Source organism: Squalius cephalus (assembly GCF_949319135.1).
Source record: "Squalius cephalus genome assembly, chromosome: 5".
In the NCBI taxonomy this organism is placed as follows: domain Eukaryota; kingdom Metazoa; phylum Chordata; class Actinopteri; order Cypriniformes; family Leuciscidae; genus Squalius; species Squalius cephalus.
Window position 1 is genome coordinate 38,626,504 of NC_137126.1, and position 19,137 is coordinate 38,645,640.

The window sequence follows — 19,137 nt, forward strand, 5'->3', positions numbered from 1 at the left end:
TCGGTTAACGGTTAATGTTCGGTTAACGAGTGTCAGTTGTTATAATCATCCCCTTACCAGTCATTAAAAAAAGTAAAAGTTGAAGTTTATTTGAAATGTAAAGTTGCAATATTATCCTTTCTATCCTAAGTGTCATAGGAAGATGTTCAGCCTCACATAGTACTCACAGATATTCGCCACAGTTGCTTATATACGGTACATAAATTGACTCAGATGTAGTTTTAATTTATTTATTTTTAAAAAGTTGTCAGGTGAGAAAGGTTCAGACTCGTGACATCTCACAGTTAAAAGAGATGTTTTGTTCTGAGCCAGATCAGCTCATTATCAGGTAGGGGGCTCAGCCCCTCCTAAAACTGAAATCCTAGAATGGGCTTACACGGGAAAAGGGTTTTGTGGTTTGCCCATTTGTCCTCTTCCCAGCATGCACTGGGGCATACATAATTAATATAATTGCATTTGTTTGCTAGTTTTATTTACATTGTTGTTATTGATTGTGTTCGGATCATGTTTGGTAACTTGTTGTTTTGTGATTTCCGGATTTGAGTTTCAGTTACTCTACTCAAAATGAGGATTTAATTGAGCGTTATCTTTCCAGAGTTTCAAGTGTTGAGATCTGTGTGTGGCTTTTTTCGGTATTTTATGAGTCTTCATGTGATGTTGTCTGTAGTTTAATATTACGAGTACCTTGCTCTCCAGGTATATTACCTATAAAAAACAATGAAGCTCTTAATATTGAATAATTTTAAACCACATCAAGAAAGGGAGCAATTTGCTTATGACTCCTTAAATTGATGAACTGTAAATGTTAGCAGATAGCAGTCATGCCAACATGATTCTGTTAGTTCAGTCAAGACATTTCTTTAAAGGGGCATTATGCAAGTCTGAGTGTTTTTTCTCTACGAGCTCCCCCTAGTGTCTGGTAGTAAATGCTTTCAAACACTCTGTCGTAAAAACGAACTGTTGTCCCTCCCCCTTGCCACGAGCAACCCAGCTGATCAGCTGTCAACCTAGCTGAGCAGAGGAACCGGCTATTTCAAAACCAGTTATGTCTACCGAGGCAAGTAAAGCAATACTTTCTTTCCAACTGATTGCGATTTTTTTTTTTTTATTGTATTGTCATGCATACTAGTATTTTTACCGGGAACGAACGATATGAACGAGGCGAACTACTGCTTTCGTGTTTGTTTGTTTGTTTGTTTTTGGGAGAATGGGCATGAGCATAAAAAAAATATATATATCGGAGGCTAATATTTGTCTAAAGTTATATTAGCAAGGTCTATAAGTTCATCTGGTAGAATGATGGTTTACCTTTGCTTGTCTAAGAAAACATCAGAACGTTTTTTCTAGCTCGATCATGATATGTGCAACATTTTGCGCGTCTGATATTGCCTATTATCAGACGCGTTGACTTAGTGACATAAAATAAGAGTGTAAGTTACACAAATAAAACCGACAGAGGAACGGCCAAACAACTACAGAAATCAAACATGTTTGCTATGACAATGCTAACATCAAAGTTATAGTATCTAGCGTAACGTTACTAGTAAGCCCCTAACAGACAGCGATCATAATAAAAACCTTTACAGACAATAGCAAACATCCTGAGGTCACAATTACTTGAAATTTAAATATTAAACACAGTTTAATCCAAAGATACTTAACTTACAAGTGCAACAGCAGGATCAGCATCCGTTTTGCAGGCTTCTGTTTCTCTCACCATTCTGAAAAAGCCGGTCCGATATATTCACTCGAGTCTGACTTCTTGCTCGGTCAGTCTCCCGTTTCCTCTTTCGTTGGTCCTCCGACAAAGATTTCCTAGCTTTCTGCTTCTTTTTTACAGGCTCAGCCTCAGCCATAACTCAATCTATCGTTGCCCTTTGCTTATAGCTAGCCCGCCGGTGCTTGAATAGGGGCGTGTACGTGTGCAGTGCCGTCAAGCAATTCGTTACATCGCGAGACCTGATATCACGCGAGACTTCCTGACACCGACCCGCGTCCCAAAGTTGCAAGTGAGTTTTTTCCGCTCTCGGGCACCAGGGGGGTGCGAAACCACCACCATTCAACCCGAAATAAGTAATATAACCATTCCACTGACTCCGAAGCTGTTCAGTTAAGGTTAAAAAGTTACCTAGTGTCCCTTTAAAATAACTATGATTCATTTTTTTGCATGTGTATATGTTTCAATGATTTGTGAAGTTTTCTTACATAGGACACAGAAGAGTGCTAAAATCTGATTGTCTGACAGCAGTGAAAATTTGATTGACAGCATTTCCATGAAAATCTGTCCTTTTTTTTTTTTTTTGCATTCAGTCACCTCCATGCAAGTTTTCTATAAACAAGAAGAAAATGACAGATTTATGCTGCCAATCATCTCAGTCCTCTAAGATAGGAGGGGTTTTTTCTGTAAGGAAGAGGTATCTTTGTTCTCTCCTCACTAAAAGGTAGGGTTTATCTACTCCTCTTGAAGAGAAAGGCCTAATCTCTCCTTAAAGCATTTGTCTTCTGTCTTCATTTTAAAGTCATGGAGTTATCTCAGTTGGGCAAAGTGGCGAGGTCAGACTACGGTGGCGTCCTCTGGAAATATGACCTCGCGAACATTCATGCGAAGCATTTTTACATCTCAACAAACGATGATCAATTCACACAAACTCTCCTCTCCTGTCATTGGCTGTAAGACCCTCCCTCAGAAGCTGTCCGCCCAGCCTCATAACTGCTCTATTAATTTAACCTGAACCGCCCGTCTACAGCATTCCTCATCTAAACAGCATTTCCATCATTTCAAAACAGCAGCTGGATGTGAAAACGTCCGCCTCCTGTCCGTTACATCCCTTAATTCAATATCTTCCAGACCATTCTCTCTAGACATCCTGAGGGGGATCGGGTTTTTGCCCGGATGCGAAGCTTGTGCCTTTTTCAACATCGACTCGCCTCCACAATGGCCAGCCCACAAAAGCTCATTGTTCTCATTGACCGATAGCCAGGACACACAATAAACGAATCCATTTCTTTTAGCCCAGCTTCCTAGCCGAGGATATTAACAAACTGTAGTGTGACATTAAACTCAGAGAGCTTAACCATTTCTCAGTCTCAGGGTAGTCTGCTATTCAGCATCAAGGTTAAAGCCAGCTTTGATGTATGTGGGACTTTTGTCTAGTGAGCAGCTCTCAGTTCTCTCCTGTGAAACACGTCTCTTTGTCTCTCTCTTTATCTCTCTCTCTTTTTTGTTGTGTATAAGCACACGTATGCGACAGATCCCGTACTCAATGTTGTATGTTTTTAGCTCTCTACCCGGCGCTCTACAAATCATGTTAAAATCTGTTGATTTAACAAAAGCCTTGATGAATGGCGTCCTTCTCACTTTCTATTTCTCCCTCCCTTTCAAGAGTGCTGAATCCTTCCCAGTAGTCCATCTTGTCGAAAAAGAGAGAGCGGAAAAGTGGGGGAGAAGGGTCAGAGAGAAAAATGGCAGAGAGAAAGAAGAGGAGAGAGAGATTTTTCTCTTCATTAGCGGTTGTAAAGAGAGAACTAGCGGAGAGGTTAGAGGTTTTAAGGGATCGATGTTTGCTGTTCAAGGCTCGGAGTCCGGCAGGGGAGAGAAATGTGGCCTCTGTGGAATTTATGAGACCTTCCAGACGCGCACCTTTACAGCGCTTTGTGATCCTGTACACACATGCACACAGGACAGCTCTCGCCTACGCACACACACCTATAGAGAGCTTTGTGATGTCATCGATCTGCCCATCTATCAATTTCTCTTCTGTCAATCTCACCCACCTTCTTTCTGTTGTCCTGTCTAAAGCTCTGTTCATATTTTTTCTAAACAGACAGGTAAACTCTAATAAATTGGGTAACTAATCCATTTTTATGAAACTGAACTTTTTGGTTTCTTTAACTTTGGGGACTTTTTCTTTTTACATAATTTAATGAAGTTCACATAAAACTGTCTTGGAAACTTCTACCATGTTTTATTGTTATGTTTGTCCAAGACTTAGATTCTTAAATTATGAAAATCCTTAATAGAAATATTATTGCATGTTGAAAAATATGATCTAAATAGATTTTTTTTTTTTTTGGCGGGGTGTAATTTCCACAACACTGAACGGAAATATAAACTTAACGAATTGGGTAAATCAATTTGTATGATGCTGATGTTTCTTGTACGTAAGACTTTTTTATTTTATTATTATTTTTTAACTGTATTGGAAACTTTTTACCATGTTTTATTGTTTTACCCTTGTGCAATACCCAGATGTTCACGATTAAAATATAAAGATGGCGAAAAACTTTTTTAAGTGCCTCTGCAACCAGTAGAGAGATATGAGGGTTTGGGGAGAGAAACAAGTGATTCTGGGTGTAGCTCAGAGAAATAATTCATGGAATATTGTTTATTAAATTGGGTGAGCAGGTCACAAGAGTGCTATATCTGTTGTCTTAGAATAAAAGTATAAAAGGAAAAAGTTGATACAGCTCTTGGTACGACTAAAATAGCTATTCTATCAATGTCAATGGATGGGAAACACTAGACAGAAAATTTCAATCCCAGGCCATCAAAGTGACAGATAATGATTATTTGTTGTGCAACATCTGTATTAGTTTAGCTGTGTCAGAATTTGCCATTGACCGCCTCTAAAAGTGGTATCAATCACAGTCTGATTAAGTGCTATCCGATCACCAAAAACACGTTTATTTCAGGTGTGAATGGGACAATAGAAAAGTATCTTATGTCCGTTCTTGAACTGAACTCTAGACCCTGTTAATTTCTGTGTTAAAGCAGATCCGCAGTGCTTGGGGTGATCTGTCATTTAGCCAATGGCAGCTACTTTGTGTGTGTGTGTGAGGGAGAGAGAGATGAGGGCGAATAGGGGGAGATAAAAGAGAGGATCATGTAGATCCAGCTCCCTGCTGAGACACCAATCCCTCTTTATGGCTCGTAAAGACGCCTCCTCACGGCAGAGCCCAATGTGCGCACACGCGCGCAAACCCACACGCGACTCCTGTGTGCCTGAGGAACGGGAGGGAATGAGAGGGAGAAACTAGCTGGGTGAATAACCTGATTTTCACTCGCCGTTCCAGACCTCGTCGTCAGTATATCTTCTCACCTCATTTCCCTGATCGACTGAAATCCCACACACACACGCACAGGAGAAAGAGAGAGAGGGAAACTGCATGATGAGATAGCTGGTATCGGGGGCCCTGAGGTGAGCAGAATGAGAGTTTGTCCTTTTTATTGGCTGTAATTAGGATGAGGTCATTACCATGCGCCAAAGGCCTTTCACTGCTGGGAGATCATAAAATGCCACCTGAGCGATTTATATTCCACTCCCAGAATCCTCTGCAGCCTTCCTCACACATTCAAGAGATGATGGGATAAGAGAAGACCTTAAATGTATGTGTGCGCAAAAAACATAGCTGGAGACGAGTGTTATTGGATGTAATGAAGAATGGTTTAATACAATATTCTAATCTCATTTCAGTGTACAATTAACATGCAAATTTGTCTGTGAACATTGTGATTTGTCTGTCTGTCTACCTGCTGTATCTATCAATCTATCTATCTATCGTTCTATCTTAATTATTTATTTATATAATAAAAATAATGACTGTTTACTATTGTGTATTTAGAGCTGCTTTACATCAGAATTGAATTCTGTTGGCATCACTGAATCGTTATTTTTCTGTTTATCACTGTAAAGCTGCTTTGAAACAATATGTAGTGTATAAAGCGCCATATAAAAAAGGTGACTTGACTTGACTCTATCGTTCTATTGTTGTATCTTTCATTCTATCTATCTGCAGTCGTTCATTTGCTGGGGTTGCCGTGGCATCTGAAGCGAGTGGAAGGAGAGCTCTATGAGAACGGTATGAGTAAAGATGATCAGCCTCTGCCCGGAGCCGATTTCACCTTCACTCCTGTCCACCTGCCAGGACTCAACACCACACAGCCAGGTATGTGTGTGTGTGCCTGCTACTTAAGTCTTCTAACATGATTTCTATACAATTCTGATATTAATGATAGTATGTCATTTAACACAATGGGCCTAAATGTCAAGTCTTTGCCTACAGCTAAAGATAAGGGTGTGTGTGTGTGTGTGTGTTCATTCAGAGTTTATTTATTTGCCATTTAATTAATGTCAGTAAACAACAGTGAATTATATTCTCTCAGATAACCCCTGAGATTATGAGGTCTTTTTTTAAAGCGTGAGGTGTGTGTTTCTATCTGTGTAGGACTGTGGAGTTTGATAAAGTGCAAATGAAAGAAAATGCCCTTGTTTAGTAGAGTTTGTATTGCAATGTTAATTGAATAAAATAGAATTTATATCTGATCCATTGGTATGGTAAATGGGAAATGTGCCTATGCTTACATTGATGTACATCACATATTTAAGAAGTTTAAGAAGTGCCAAAAGTAATTACATAAACAGATAATTGTCCTGAAATATCCTGAAGTGGTTATTTTTAGTACGTACTGAATGTACACGTCTATCATTCAAATGTTTGGGGTCGGTTAGATTTTTTAATTAGTTGATTAATAATAATATTTTTTTAGTCTATGCTTACCAATACTGCACTTATTTGTTCACAAATGGTCAAAACAGTAATATCTAAAATAACTATTTTCTATTTTAATATATTTTATAATGTAATTTATTCCTTTGATAGCAAAGCTGATTTTTCAGCATCATTACTCCAGTCTTCAGTGTCACATGATCCTTCAGAAATCATTCTGAACACTGGTTTGTTACTCAATAAACAATTGTGCTGTTTAAGATTTTTGTGGAAACTGTAATTATTTTTTAAGGATAAATAGAAACTATATATATATATATATATTTGGTATAGTATATATAGTATAATAGTATATATATATATATAGAGAGAGAGAGAGAGAATACCATTTTTGTGATAGGGACCCTTTATATAGTTTTTTCAGCAACTTCCAATAGCCTTTATGTTATGATGCAAGGATGTTCTCCCTGTAGCAACCTACCTCAGGTGTTAACTGTCTTGCTCAAGGGCACATACTGATCATAGTTCAAGAATTGCAATTTTTTTTTGGTTGTCTAACCCAGATCTTTGACCACTAGGCTGCACTACCCCACTCTGTATGAACTTATTAATGCACAGGTGTGCTTGTTCTATCAAAGGTAATGTAAATAACCTCACACCTGAGAGTCCATAAGGGTTTCGGTGCCGCTACCAAAGCTCTGTCTAGATACAGCAGGTGCCGTTTCATCTTTGCCGTCACCTGAATTTGACTCTAGACGGCAGAGCTTTTCAAAGAGTCCTGCAGATGATCACTTTTGATTCACATCAACCAAACCTCTGAAAAATACATAATTCTTTTTGACGTTTAGATGTGGAGATAGTGGCGATAGATGTGTTGATAGCATCAGAGGCAGGATTCATTTAAAAGCCCTCGGGCACCTTTTTTTTCTCTCCACATTTTTTATGGAGATCTACAGCCTTTATGTGACCATCAGAGAACATGAGCTCAGTTGCATCATTTTTTACCTTTCACAACTATCATCCTTAAGCTTAAATTAAGTGTATGCTTTTGGTATCTAGGAGGAAATGTTTTTTTGTTTTTTTTACTTCAAATAAATAGTTCAATCAAAATATTTCTGCCATTATTTATTCTCCTTCATATTGTTCCAAACCTGCAGTATATGGCTTTCTGTAAATGTATGAAGAATATCCTGACCACTCTTTTATTTTCATATACTGAAAGTGAACGAGGACTGGTCCTGTCAAGCTTTAAAATTACAAAAAAAGCACCATAAAAGTCATCTGCAAAATATTTCAGTCTATTTCTCACACAAAGCTATCATATGGAATATGAGACTGAGACTATTTTGCATGAGCCAAGAGCCATATAGAATACTTTGATGAGAATTTGATGGTGCTTTTGTGTCCTTTTTGAAGCCTGAAAGCTCCAATTCACAATCATTGTAATTGCATTAAAAAGAGCGACCAGAATATCATTGAAAATGTCTCCTTTTGTGTTCCATGGAAGAAAGAAAGTCATACAGGTTTGGAACGACTTGAATAAATGACATGAACTAATACTTTAAAGCTTATGTTGCAGGCACACTTGTCCAAACACTTGGTCCAATCATTTTATTCAACTTTTTTGTCTCTGGATAAATCATGGAAATTGGAGGTATGTTAGTTTCATCTTTCCATTTGGCTTGACAGATAAAGAGGTGATTCAGCGAGGCAGGGTGATAGAGAGGGGAGAGGTGGCTGTCGGGACACAGCTGGTCCAAGCAATTCCTCCTGGACTCTTCTGGAGGTTTCACATTATGGTTCACCACCCTGAGTATGTCAAGTTCAACATCTCACTCACGCGAGATGCTCTGCTGGGTATCTACGGTCGGAGGAATATACCACCTACTCACACGCAGGTAATCACATGCAAACACCAATATAGAAAATATAACCCAAGTTCTTTTATTAAGTGAGTTGTGCACATTATTTCATGTTATATTGTATAAATATGTATAAAATATCTGTAAATGTATTAAAAATGTAAAATTATTTACAGTACAGTAAATTACAGTTTTTTATTTTTATTTTTTACAATCGCTAGAACACATTTCTTAATATTATTTTTCAAAACTCTTCACAACATCAGTCTATGTGGGCTAAACTGTGGATCGTGGAATGCATTCAATTCAATATTGAAATATATTCTGAATCCATATAAAAAAAATTAAAAAAATTGAGACATGAATGATTTGGTAGTTTTAGTGCATTTTGAACGTGAAATTAACTGCTGTGCCGAGCTGAAAGTTGGTTAGGAGAACAGTGTGAAGAGTTTTGAAAAAGTGACTCAAGTATTGAGAAATGTGAAACTATTAAACTATAATCGGAATTAATCACATGCTGATATTTGCAAAGAAAAACACCTAAATGAAAATGATTCAAAGACAAATTGTGGCAAATGAGTAAAGATTTAAGTGGAAGTTATGAAAAGTGTCTTTAAATATATTGATTGTTTTATTTCCGGATCATTAAACATAAATCAATTGCGTCCTACTCCATAAGCCGTGTCAAGTTTAAAAATTGTTCAACTTTTGTAAAACATGTTTTGAGACCTGTGTTCTGATCTATTCTTTGGTGCTATAATATAAAAAATGTGCACAAACACATAAATTCATACAGGGGCAATTGCTTTTGAATTGCATTAGTTTTATATCACCTGTATAATCATCCTAATTTAACATTTAAATTGACAATATATTTATAAGTTTTGTGTGTTTGTGTAAGACGGTGTGTGTTTGTTTGTGTGTGTGTGCACATGCGCGCGTGTGTGTGTGTGTGTGTGAAAGGGAGTGTGTTATCAAATTTTTGTATCTGTGCCCAGGTTTTGTCATGATAACTCATGTTGGTAAACGTTGTCTAAGTGCATATTGTTATGACTGGCAGATAACAAGGAGGATCAGGAGCGTATCTAACGAGGTGCTTCAGACGACCCCAACATGCTAATTACATCTCATTATTCAGGATATCATCCGAGATTAACTGTTCACTTTGCTCAAGAAATTAGAGCCCGGTGTAATTCAATTTAAAGCTTCTCGTTTGTACCTCATTTGCATATGGGCTTGCATATGTAGGCGGAGGCAAAGCAAGAAGACTGGTTAATTGTTCCTGCTTAATGAAAAGGCTTCTTTTGTGTGTGTGTGTCAGAATAGAGATGTTTACACTGCCACAGCTTCCACAAGTCTACTTCGGTGTGCGCGAGTGCGAGTTTGCGTGTGTGTGTGTTCACTGAGGCCTGACAGATCGCTACTGCACTGAGACTGTCAACTCCATTGCAGCTCCCACGATCGTTCCTCAGTTTCTCTGGCTGTCATTAAAAGCAGTGGGGCTCTGGTGCGACTGCTGCCCTGCTGGCTCCTGCCTGTCAGCGTGAGAGTCATTACAGTCGATAGGGCTTCAGTGCCTCCACTGCTTCCAGAGTGACTCCGGAGGAGGAGAGGGACTCATTATAGCCAGAGGGTTCTGTAGTGCCTCGGAGAACGCCGCTCATTGATGTTTCTGATGTTTGTAACAGCTCTGTCTAAACACTGGCAACCCCCCCCCAAATACAGACAGACAGACACACACGCCACGTATCTTTTCCAGTTTCCTTGGAGATAGATTCATACAACTTACAGGATGGAAGTGACACTGTAATGCAGGGTGATGAGACAGACGCTGAACACAGATACACGGATCGCAGGCTGAGTCAAACGAGCACAGATGGTGAGCTGTATTTGCAGCGACTCCAGACTTGATCTGGACTGGGTACATGTCGGCGTGTCTGGCCGTGTTTGCTCAAAATGCAGGCATGTTTCTCTGATGTTTATGGATGTTGAAGCATGGGAACAGATCAGTCCTAGTTTATGCCCCAAAAATTAAATGGGGAGCAAATGAGAGTGTGGAAGATAATCATGATTAATATCCCTGGAAATGCTACCGGCACTGCGTGCCCACACATCCTGATTTTGCAGAGTTAGACAAGTTCCTGGTCAACATATTTTGTTGATCCTGGAACAACATTCCTGTCCGAAAATGCAATCCTAACCATATCCCTACCCCTAAACCTAGCCCTACTCATAAGTTGTCCTTAAAATCAGAGGGAAATGATAGGTGAATAATAACATATGTGACCCGTGCTGGCAAAATGTTGGCATACTGTTTTTCCCATACTATATAGTAGGGAAGTATTCGATTTCAGCCACCGTGTCAGTCATCTCTCTTTCTACAGTCTTTCTTCAAATCTTCCTCTTGCTCACTCTCTCTCCTCCTCCATCATGAGTGTATACGCCCCCTACTGCTGATTGGCTACATGTGGTTTGGTGCTCGGTCAGATCCACTTTCAACAGCGCTTCCCAGAAATCGTTCCTTTAACTTTCTTAATTACTTATTTAATGAATATTACTTATTTACTGCTATCCTTTTTTATTATTTGTTACACTCTTAGGGTTTTTTTTTTGTTGTATTTTATAAAAATGTTGCACTAGTACATTTTGCACTATTACATTGCACTACTGATGTTTCATTTTCTTTCTTAACATTACTTGTTTACTTTTTTTATATCATATGTTCCTTTTGTTTAACTTTTATAAAGCTGATTGCTACTTTCCTAGTTTACATTGCACTGTTACTATATTTCAGTTTACTTTACCTGCTTTATTTTTGTTTTATTTTTTAGAGAACTTTTCCACACTGTTGTTTTACCTTATTTTTCCTTATTTTTACATCTATCACTTTTTGCTTAGATTCATTGACTGTTGCTTTCCTGGTTTATTGTATTTATATTTTATTTTGCACTATCTTATTTTATTTGTCTATACTATTTGTTTTTTTGCCCTATTGATGTTTCGTTTTATTTCTTAATTCTTAATTTTACATGGTTCAATTAATTCCTTTTGTTTAAATTTAATTAAGTTAATTGCTACTTTATAAGTTTACTTTACACTGTTACGGCATTTCTTTTTACTTTATTTTGCACTGTATTTAATTTTATTTGTTCACACTGTTGTTGTTTTAGTTCATTTTACATTGTACAGTATTTTACTTTACATTTATTAATTGATACTTCCTTAGTTTATTTTTATTTTGTTTTGCACTACTGATATTTTTTTTTATTTGTTCATATTATCTGTTTGTATTTTTTTTCTCATTAAATGAACAGGAAGGTATATGTGATGCCATGCATTAACCCAGTGGAGACTTCCTACAGGTGCAGATAATGAATATGTTTGGCATCATGGGTTCATATTAATGCATCTGAAACTAGATTCCCAGGCATCAAGGCATTCAGAGAGTTTGCCAGACACACTCAGTTTCTCTGGTAACACTTTACAATAAGGTATCATTTGTTAACATTATTCAATGCATTAACTAACATGAACTAACAATGAGCAATATATTTGTTACAGTATTTATTAATCTTTGTTAATGTTAGTTAATACAAATTCACAGTTAACTAAAGTTAGCAAATACAACCTTTGATTTTAATAACGTATTAGTAAATGTTGAAATTAGCAGTAGCTAAGATTAATAAATGCTTTAGAAGTATTGTTAATTCTTATTTCATGTTAACTGAAGTAGTTAACAAATGCTAACTAATGAAACCTTATTGCAAAGTGTTACTGTTTTTCTAGATGAATGTAATGTAGCATGAGTTGTTGACAGTGTTGGGTGGATATACTTGATATATTTTTTTTACAGTTCTGTGGGATGCATGTTTTGGCAAGTATTGGACTTATAAATAGGAGCTTGTTTTTTTCGGGGAGTACGCCAAGGCTGTCAGCATCTAGAAGACATAGGGTAGAGTACAGGGGGCTGCTGAGACTCAGAGCACCAAGTTATATCTCCACGTTATGGATGGTCAGTGCCAAGGGCATGAATTCAACTTTAGATCTGTGCTATGTTCTTTTAGCAGAATTTAGATCAGATACACATATAACTACTGTAACTAAATGTCCTTTTTCTCCAGTTTGACTTTGTGAAGTTGCTGGATGGGAGACAGCTGATAAAGCAGGATTCCCGGAATGTCAAAACTCCGAACGCTCCTCCACGGAGTCTGCTGATGTCTGCGCTGCAGGAGACAGGTTTTGTGGAATATCTTGATGTAGGCACCTGGTACCTGGCTTTCTATAATGATGGTCGCAAGATGGAACAGGTGGTAGTGTACAGCACACCCATTGGTGAGAGATCACGCTGGAAATGCAACTATTGTTTTTGTCTATTTCCTTATTTTCTTTAATCATTTTCTTTTTAATATATGCTAAATTATTGCATCATGATTGTGTTTTTGGATGTAAAAATGCTTGCTTATGATACAAATAGGTAAATTGATACAAAACTTCAGAATCATTTAATTGTATAGTGAATTTTATTGTGTTTGTGTGTTCAGAAACCATAGACGGTTGCTCCACTAACTGTAACGGTAACGGAGAGTGTGTCGCTGGACATTGTCACTGTTTTACTGGCTTCCTGGGGCCAGATTGTTCAAAAGGTATAACTCAACACAATAACACATCATCACACAATAATACATAATATAATCATGATCACCCAATGATACACGATATAATTATTCAAAAAAAAATTACATTGTTTAATTAACATGACACACATTTTATCTGTACAACAATGCCATCAAACATCATTGCAGTTATAAACAAACTAAATAAGCTTTATTTTCAAACAATATTACAATCTGACAGTTACACAATGTTACAAAGATCTGATTCATTTAATTATTTATGCTTTTGTGTATATTTCAGACTCTTGCCCAGTGCTGTGTAGTGGTAATGGCGATTACGAGAAAGGTGTGTGTGTGTGTCACACTGGATGGAAGGGGGCGGAGTGTGAGGTGGAGGAAGGCCAGTGTATCGATCCCACCTGTTCCAACAATGGAGAATGTGTCAACGGAATCTGTGTGTGTGCTCCTGCATTCAAGGGCGATAACTGTGAGCAAGGTACAGCTCACACACTCAAATCTTTCATTAAAACATTTTCAGCTTTTGATGGACTAGATTCATTTTTAGATAGAAAGATTAAGTTTGAAGCACAAATAAGCCTCATCTGCTTCATGACCATCATGCTCAGTGCAAGTGTGATTGCATGTGTGCGTATAGAGCTACAAGTCTGTCTTCGCGGCTTGTTTATGATGAATGTCCTGTAATTGGATTTTAAACACACTTTCTCCCATAACCATTAAGCTGAAAATTCATTGCTGCCATTTCAGTGATAGAGTGAGAGACAGAGAGAGCTAAAGAGAGAGACTCAATTTAATCCCATGTAGATCCATCCACCAAATTAGCTTTTCCATCAGACACCTTCCGCATCTACACACACACACGGAAGTGAACATATTGTTGCTGTTGTAATTGGAATTTCCATGTATTTGTATCTTGTTCTTTTTTGTTTTGCACTCTCTCTAACTGTGGAGTTTTTATGTTTTTCTGTCTCTGACTCTGTTTTAAACACTATTCAGACATAATTCATTTTCTTAACGACGTTTGAGTTATAATTATTAACAGAGGATGCCCATAATTTCATATTCTGATTCAGACCGAATAGAGATTATATGATATAATTATAATGTATATTATTAAGGAAAAGATTGAATCTTTTCTACTACATTTACATTTATTCATTTTGCGGACGCAACTTACACTACAAATGAGAAACACACACAAAATTTTTACATTTAGATTATCTTGGTCATTATCTTACGCTCAGTTAAAAAGCATTAATAATTACAATTTTAATGTTAAGCTTAAAATAAAATATTTTTTTTCATACTGTACATAATAATGTTGTGATCCCTAAATACACTGATTGATTTTTAGTGTTGTATTTTTAATTTATTTGGACAAAATATGATGGAATTTTTACTATTATTGGCCATAATTACAACATTTATCAGTTTAGCTCTCTCACTTACCAGTACAACTGGTATGCTAAACTCAAATCTTGTTTTACCTACAATTAATTTTCCAAATCTATAGTGAAAATGCACTAGACAGCACATGGATTTCAGCTGTAATTATGGTGTTTGACACAGGTCAAAATATATGAGGAGATGTGTTTCGAAAACAGTAATATACTGCAATCACATGCTTTCCTATCTGGATGGGATTAGATGTCTCAGAGGTAATTTGCACCTCAATTTCAACCCAAATTGTGTGAAGAAAAACTTTATACGCACATACATCCTACATGCACCTGTAATTAAATGTTCATGGGTACTAAATCTCCTATTTCTGTGTGTTTTGTTGTGTGTCTACAGTCGATTGCGTGGATCGCTTGTGCTCAGGTCGGGGGGTGTGTGTGCGCGGTGAGTGTGTGTGTTCCGCAGGCTGGGGAGGTGAGAGCTGTGAGACGGCACTTCCTGCCTGTAAAGAGCAATGTTCAGGTCATGGAACATACCAAGCCCAGACAGGGGGGTGTGTGTGTGAGCCGGGCTGGAGTGGCGACGACTGCACCATGGGTGAGTTACAATCAATGCACTCATATAAATGTGTACAAAGGCTTTCTCCATCTTATCATTTGTATTTCCAGCCTTGAAAGTGCTTTTTCATCATTTGGTCACACGTCTCTCACTCAGAAGTTTTTGATTTTAGTTTGATTCAGTTACTATTGAACTCCCAGTTCCGCTCTTGTCTAAGAGAGTAAAGCAGGGCACTATGTGCAGGAGTATGGATCGGCTCCTAATTGTAATGTGATATATATTGTAAAAGGGGAATGTACTTTCTTTAATAGAGAGAAAACAGTCATTCTTATGTCTGATTGATTTTGCATCTCGTAAAATAACCTGCTGGACTGTAGAATTTCGTTGTGTTTTACAGATGGAGGGAGAGGATTGCAGTTAAATGCATGATACTGTATATACAGTACCAGGCACTGTCCACGAATATGGTACACTTTGGTATCCCATTACTATTTTAAAAGCTTTAGCGGCCCAAATTCCATATTTTTCTGTTGTGAGAACTATTGGATATATCAGGTGAAGTACAGTATTATCTTATATAAAATGAACCTAGCATGAAGAGTAACCAGTTGTAAACGCATATAATGTGAAGCATTTTGCCCATCTCACTTCCAAGGTTTTTTTTTTTTTTGCAATAGTACCCTATAACTGAAATCATACAACGTCAGAATTGTGACATAATTTATCAAAATGTATCTCTTTCTACAGGTGGGACAAGAGGACAACTAAATAATGTCCTCACTTTCTCAGTCAATGTTAAAAAAATACATTAAAATAAATATTTTCCTTTAATTTATGGTACGTAAAACTTTTTTAATAACTACAAACTAACATTTAGTCCTAAACTATCTAGCCATAACTGAGTGATAACATAATTTTGGCTAAATCTGCAACCTGAATTACCAAGCTGCTACTCATTCTGGCATTTTTATTTATTTATTTATTTATTTGTACTTTTTTATTTAAGTTGGATGTATTAAACATCATAAATGATCATTACAAAGTTGCACAAATTGGAAACCTCACATAAAATTTATAGAAAATAAAAAATATTTTGTAATACAGTATTTAGTCTGACCTCTCCTGAGGCTGTCTATCAATATGTTTTGAAGGTTAAACGCCTCCTTTCACTGTACTTTTTGTTAATAGTGAAGAACTTTCTGTTATAAGAATTTCAGGTCCTATTTTGTACCCTATTCATGGACATGCCACCAGTTTCATCATTTCCTGGTTAACAATCATGAGATTTAAATAAGAACACTGTTTTATTGCAGAGAGATTGCTTTTCTGGAAGATCGGCAGGATTTTGTAACTCAGTGCCTTTTGGCCACTGGCTAGAAAATGAAAGCATTTATTAAATATTATATTATCAAAATGCAATATTTATCAAAATGCATGAATATTACAGCATGAAACTGCCCGTTTTCACGGCAGAGCAGTAAAATTGATAATGTGTGTATTAATAAACATTCCGGTTTAATGCCCTTCCTGTCATTGCCAGACATTTATATCTCGCGTGTGATTGAGAGGAAGAACTCTCGTCCGATGTGCTTTATAGAACAGCAAGGATAATTTGTTTTGAATGGTAGAGGGTGATATAAGTGAGAAAGACAGAGGAGAGGCTGTCCAAACTGAACACTCAGTGCTGCAGTTACAGAGGAGGGATTTGGCAGCTGATTTTAAGTGACTTTTAAGATATGAAAAACTGTCATCTCCGTTTGACCCGTCACGAATCCTGTAAGTACACGTCAAGACAAAGCTATTCTGTCTGAGGGCCAGAGAGCAGATATATATTACTGTTTCAGGGAAATTGTTTTTGTCATAAAACTGTGGTCTTGAATTCAGGACCACAGTAACTATTGGACAGTTTAGGCTGGTGTGATAAACGAACCAGACTGTAGAAGAAGAGGAGAGGATGTGTGTGAATTTCTCCTCTCTTTACGCTCGTTCTTCACTACTGAATAATTGTTTTTACTAATTAAAAAAGTTGTACAAAATAAAATGTTTAAACTCACATCAGATGATGAAACCTGTTTACTCTACACAGTTTAGCTCCAACCCTGATAAAAACTCACCTGTCTATAGCTTTCTAATAACCCTGAAGACATGTATTAGCTTGTTCAGGTGTGTTTGATTAGGGTTGGATCAAAAGTCTTCAGGGAAGTTGCCCATCCCTGCTCTACACGGAGTGGGTCACCCCCTTATGAGCACCGCCATGCTGACATAACACAACAATAATAAAGAATAATACGTTTACTGTATATAGTACTTTCAGCCAGTGCTTGTTTGAAATGCACCGGACAGTCCAAACAAGCAGTCCCTACTGGAGCGATGAAACAAACCGTGACGACCGGCAGCAGCCATGCCACTGATCAAAACACTGGGACGTCAAGTGCAGAGTGTGAACACATGACCACACAAGACACAAGCACAGCAGGAAGAGAGCTCTCAGCTTTCCAGTCATGGTACAGTGCAGCAGTCAGCTGTGTACCAGCATGAACCTCCAACAACACAGAAAATCATTAGGATTGAATTCGAGAATGTCCATATACTGTATGTTTAGGATCAAATGGAGGAAAGACAAAAAGACACAAAACAAAAGAGAAACAGCTTTGAAGTGAAGCGGCAAGAGTTGGTAAACATGGTAATTCACACATCCAATAGGTGACCCCTGTGATGAAGAAGATGCAGCGTGAACAAAAATGTAGTCGATGATAATGAATGGTAACAAATGTATTTTCTCTCTGTCGCTTTGTGACTCATTTCAGAGGTTTGCCCCGTTCCCTGCAGCACCCATAGTGTGTGTGTTGCTGGACGTTGCCAGTGTGAGGAGGGGTGGGAAGGGACCACTTGTGACAAACAGGCATGCCATCCAACCTGTGAAGAGCATGGAGAGTGCAGGGATGGACAGTGTGTCTGTCAGCCTGGTTGGGAGGGAGAGCACTGCACTATTGGTATGTCTAAAAGACTGTTTGTATTATATTATATCACACTATTAGATAATATTATATATAATACTGTTCAAAAGTTTGGAATCAGTAAGATCCTTTTTTTCTTTTTTATAAGAAATGAATACTTACAGTATATACAGCAAGGATGCAATAAACTGATAAAAAGTGATAGTAAAGATATTTAACTTTCTATACTGTACATTTTAAAATTTATTATGATATAAACGGTTATTATTAATATTTCACAAAATTTGTCACAGGTGGTTTTTGTTTTACCTGTGTTAGTTCTTGTGTCCTCTGTTCATTTGTTGTTAAAGTTTCGAGGTATGTTTTCATTTGTTTCCATGGTTACTCATTTTTTAATTGATTAACCCCATCTGTTCCTTGTTTTCTCCCTTTATGAAGGGGCTGTTTACATAACACTGTTTTCAACTAAAAACGGAAAAATGTTTTTGCGCTTTGGCCAAATGGCCATTACATGACCACAGCGCTTTGGGGGAGAACGTTGAAAACTTAAACTTTTGAAAGCGATACTTTTATGTGTAAACTACAAAAATATGCAAATTTGTGAAAGCGAATTAGTCTTTTTTGTCTTTTCTTGTCTATGTTATGTTGGTTGTGTAATTCTTGCATTTATCCCGTTCTCCTGCGTGCTTGTTATTTTGTTTGTGTTAAATAAAGTAACTGCTACGATTAGATTTTAACTGTACTTTGATCATAAATGCAGCTTTGTTGAGCATAAGATTTCTTTCTAAAACTTTCAAACCTCTTTCTGATCCCTTGTTTTATATATATATATATATATATATATATGTTTAATGTTTGTAGATTTTTTGCTATTCACTTTAATAATCCTGCAATACATAATAAATACGTTTATATATATAATGTATTTATATATTTTTTTTTTATAAAATAATAGTATACAAATAATACATTATAAATAATAAAATGTCCCATGTAGGCTCTCAAATAAAATGAGGTCATAGAAACTGCATGTACTGTATAATCATTATACAAGAATTAGAAGTGGTAAGGTTGTATGTGAAATCAGTTGCTTTGCACTATGTGAAAATAATTTTAGTGTGTAAAATAGTTTCACAGTGCTTTCCCCCCCTTTTTTTTTTTGCCGTTCTTGGGCCTTAACACCCTTTTTTAACTTCTATTTTCAGCCTTGATATTTCCCTGACA

At 37.1% G+C, this 19,137-nt stretch overlaps 1 protein-coding gene across 6 annotated transcripts in view; it reads left to right on the forward strand.

The window, feature by feature from the left end:
* The window catches only part of tenm1 (teneurin transmembrane protein 1), a 180,760-nt gene that overhangs the window by 104,359 nt on the left and 57,264 nt on the right, over positions 1 to 19,137 (forward strand). For 5 of the 6 annotated variants that reach the window (XM_079870528.1, XM_079870527.1, XM_079870531.1 and 2 more), the window contains exons 6-12: positions 5,797 to 5,946; positions 8,197 to 8,405; positions 12,491 to 12,701; positions 12,911 to 13,012; positions 13,284 to 13,478; positions 14,795 to 14,995; positions 17,764 to 17,949. In XM_079870528.1, the coding sequence (XP_079726654.1) occupies positions 5,797 to 5,946; positions 8,197 to 8,405; positions 12,491 to 12,701; positions 12,911 to 13,012; positions 13,284 to 13,478; positions 14,795 to 14,995; positions 17,764 to 17,949 (1,254 nt within the window). The remainder of the gene's footprint in view (positions 1 to 5,796; positions 5,947 to 8,196; positions 8,406 to 12,490; positions 12,702 to 12,910; positions 13,013 to 13,283; positions 13,479 to 14,794; positions 14,996 to 17,763; positions 17,950 to 19,137) is intronic. The other variant, XM_079870530.1, reaches the window with a different exon arrangement.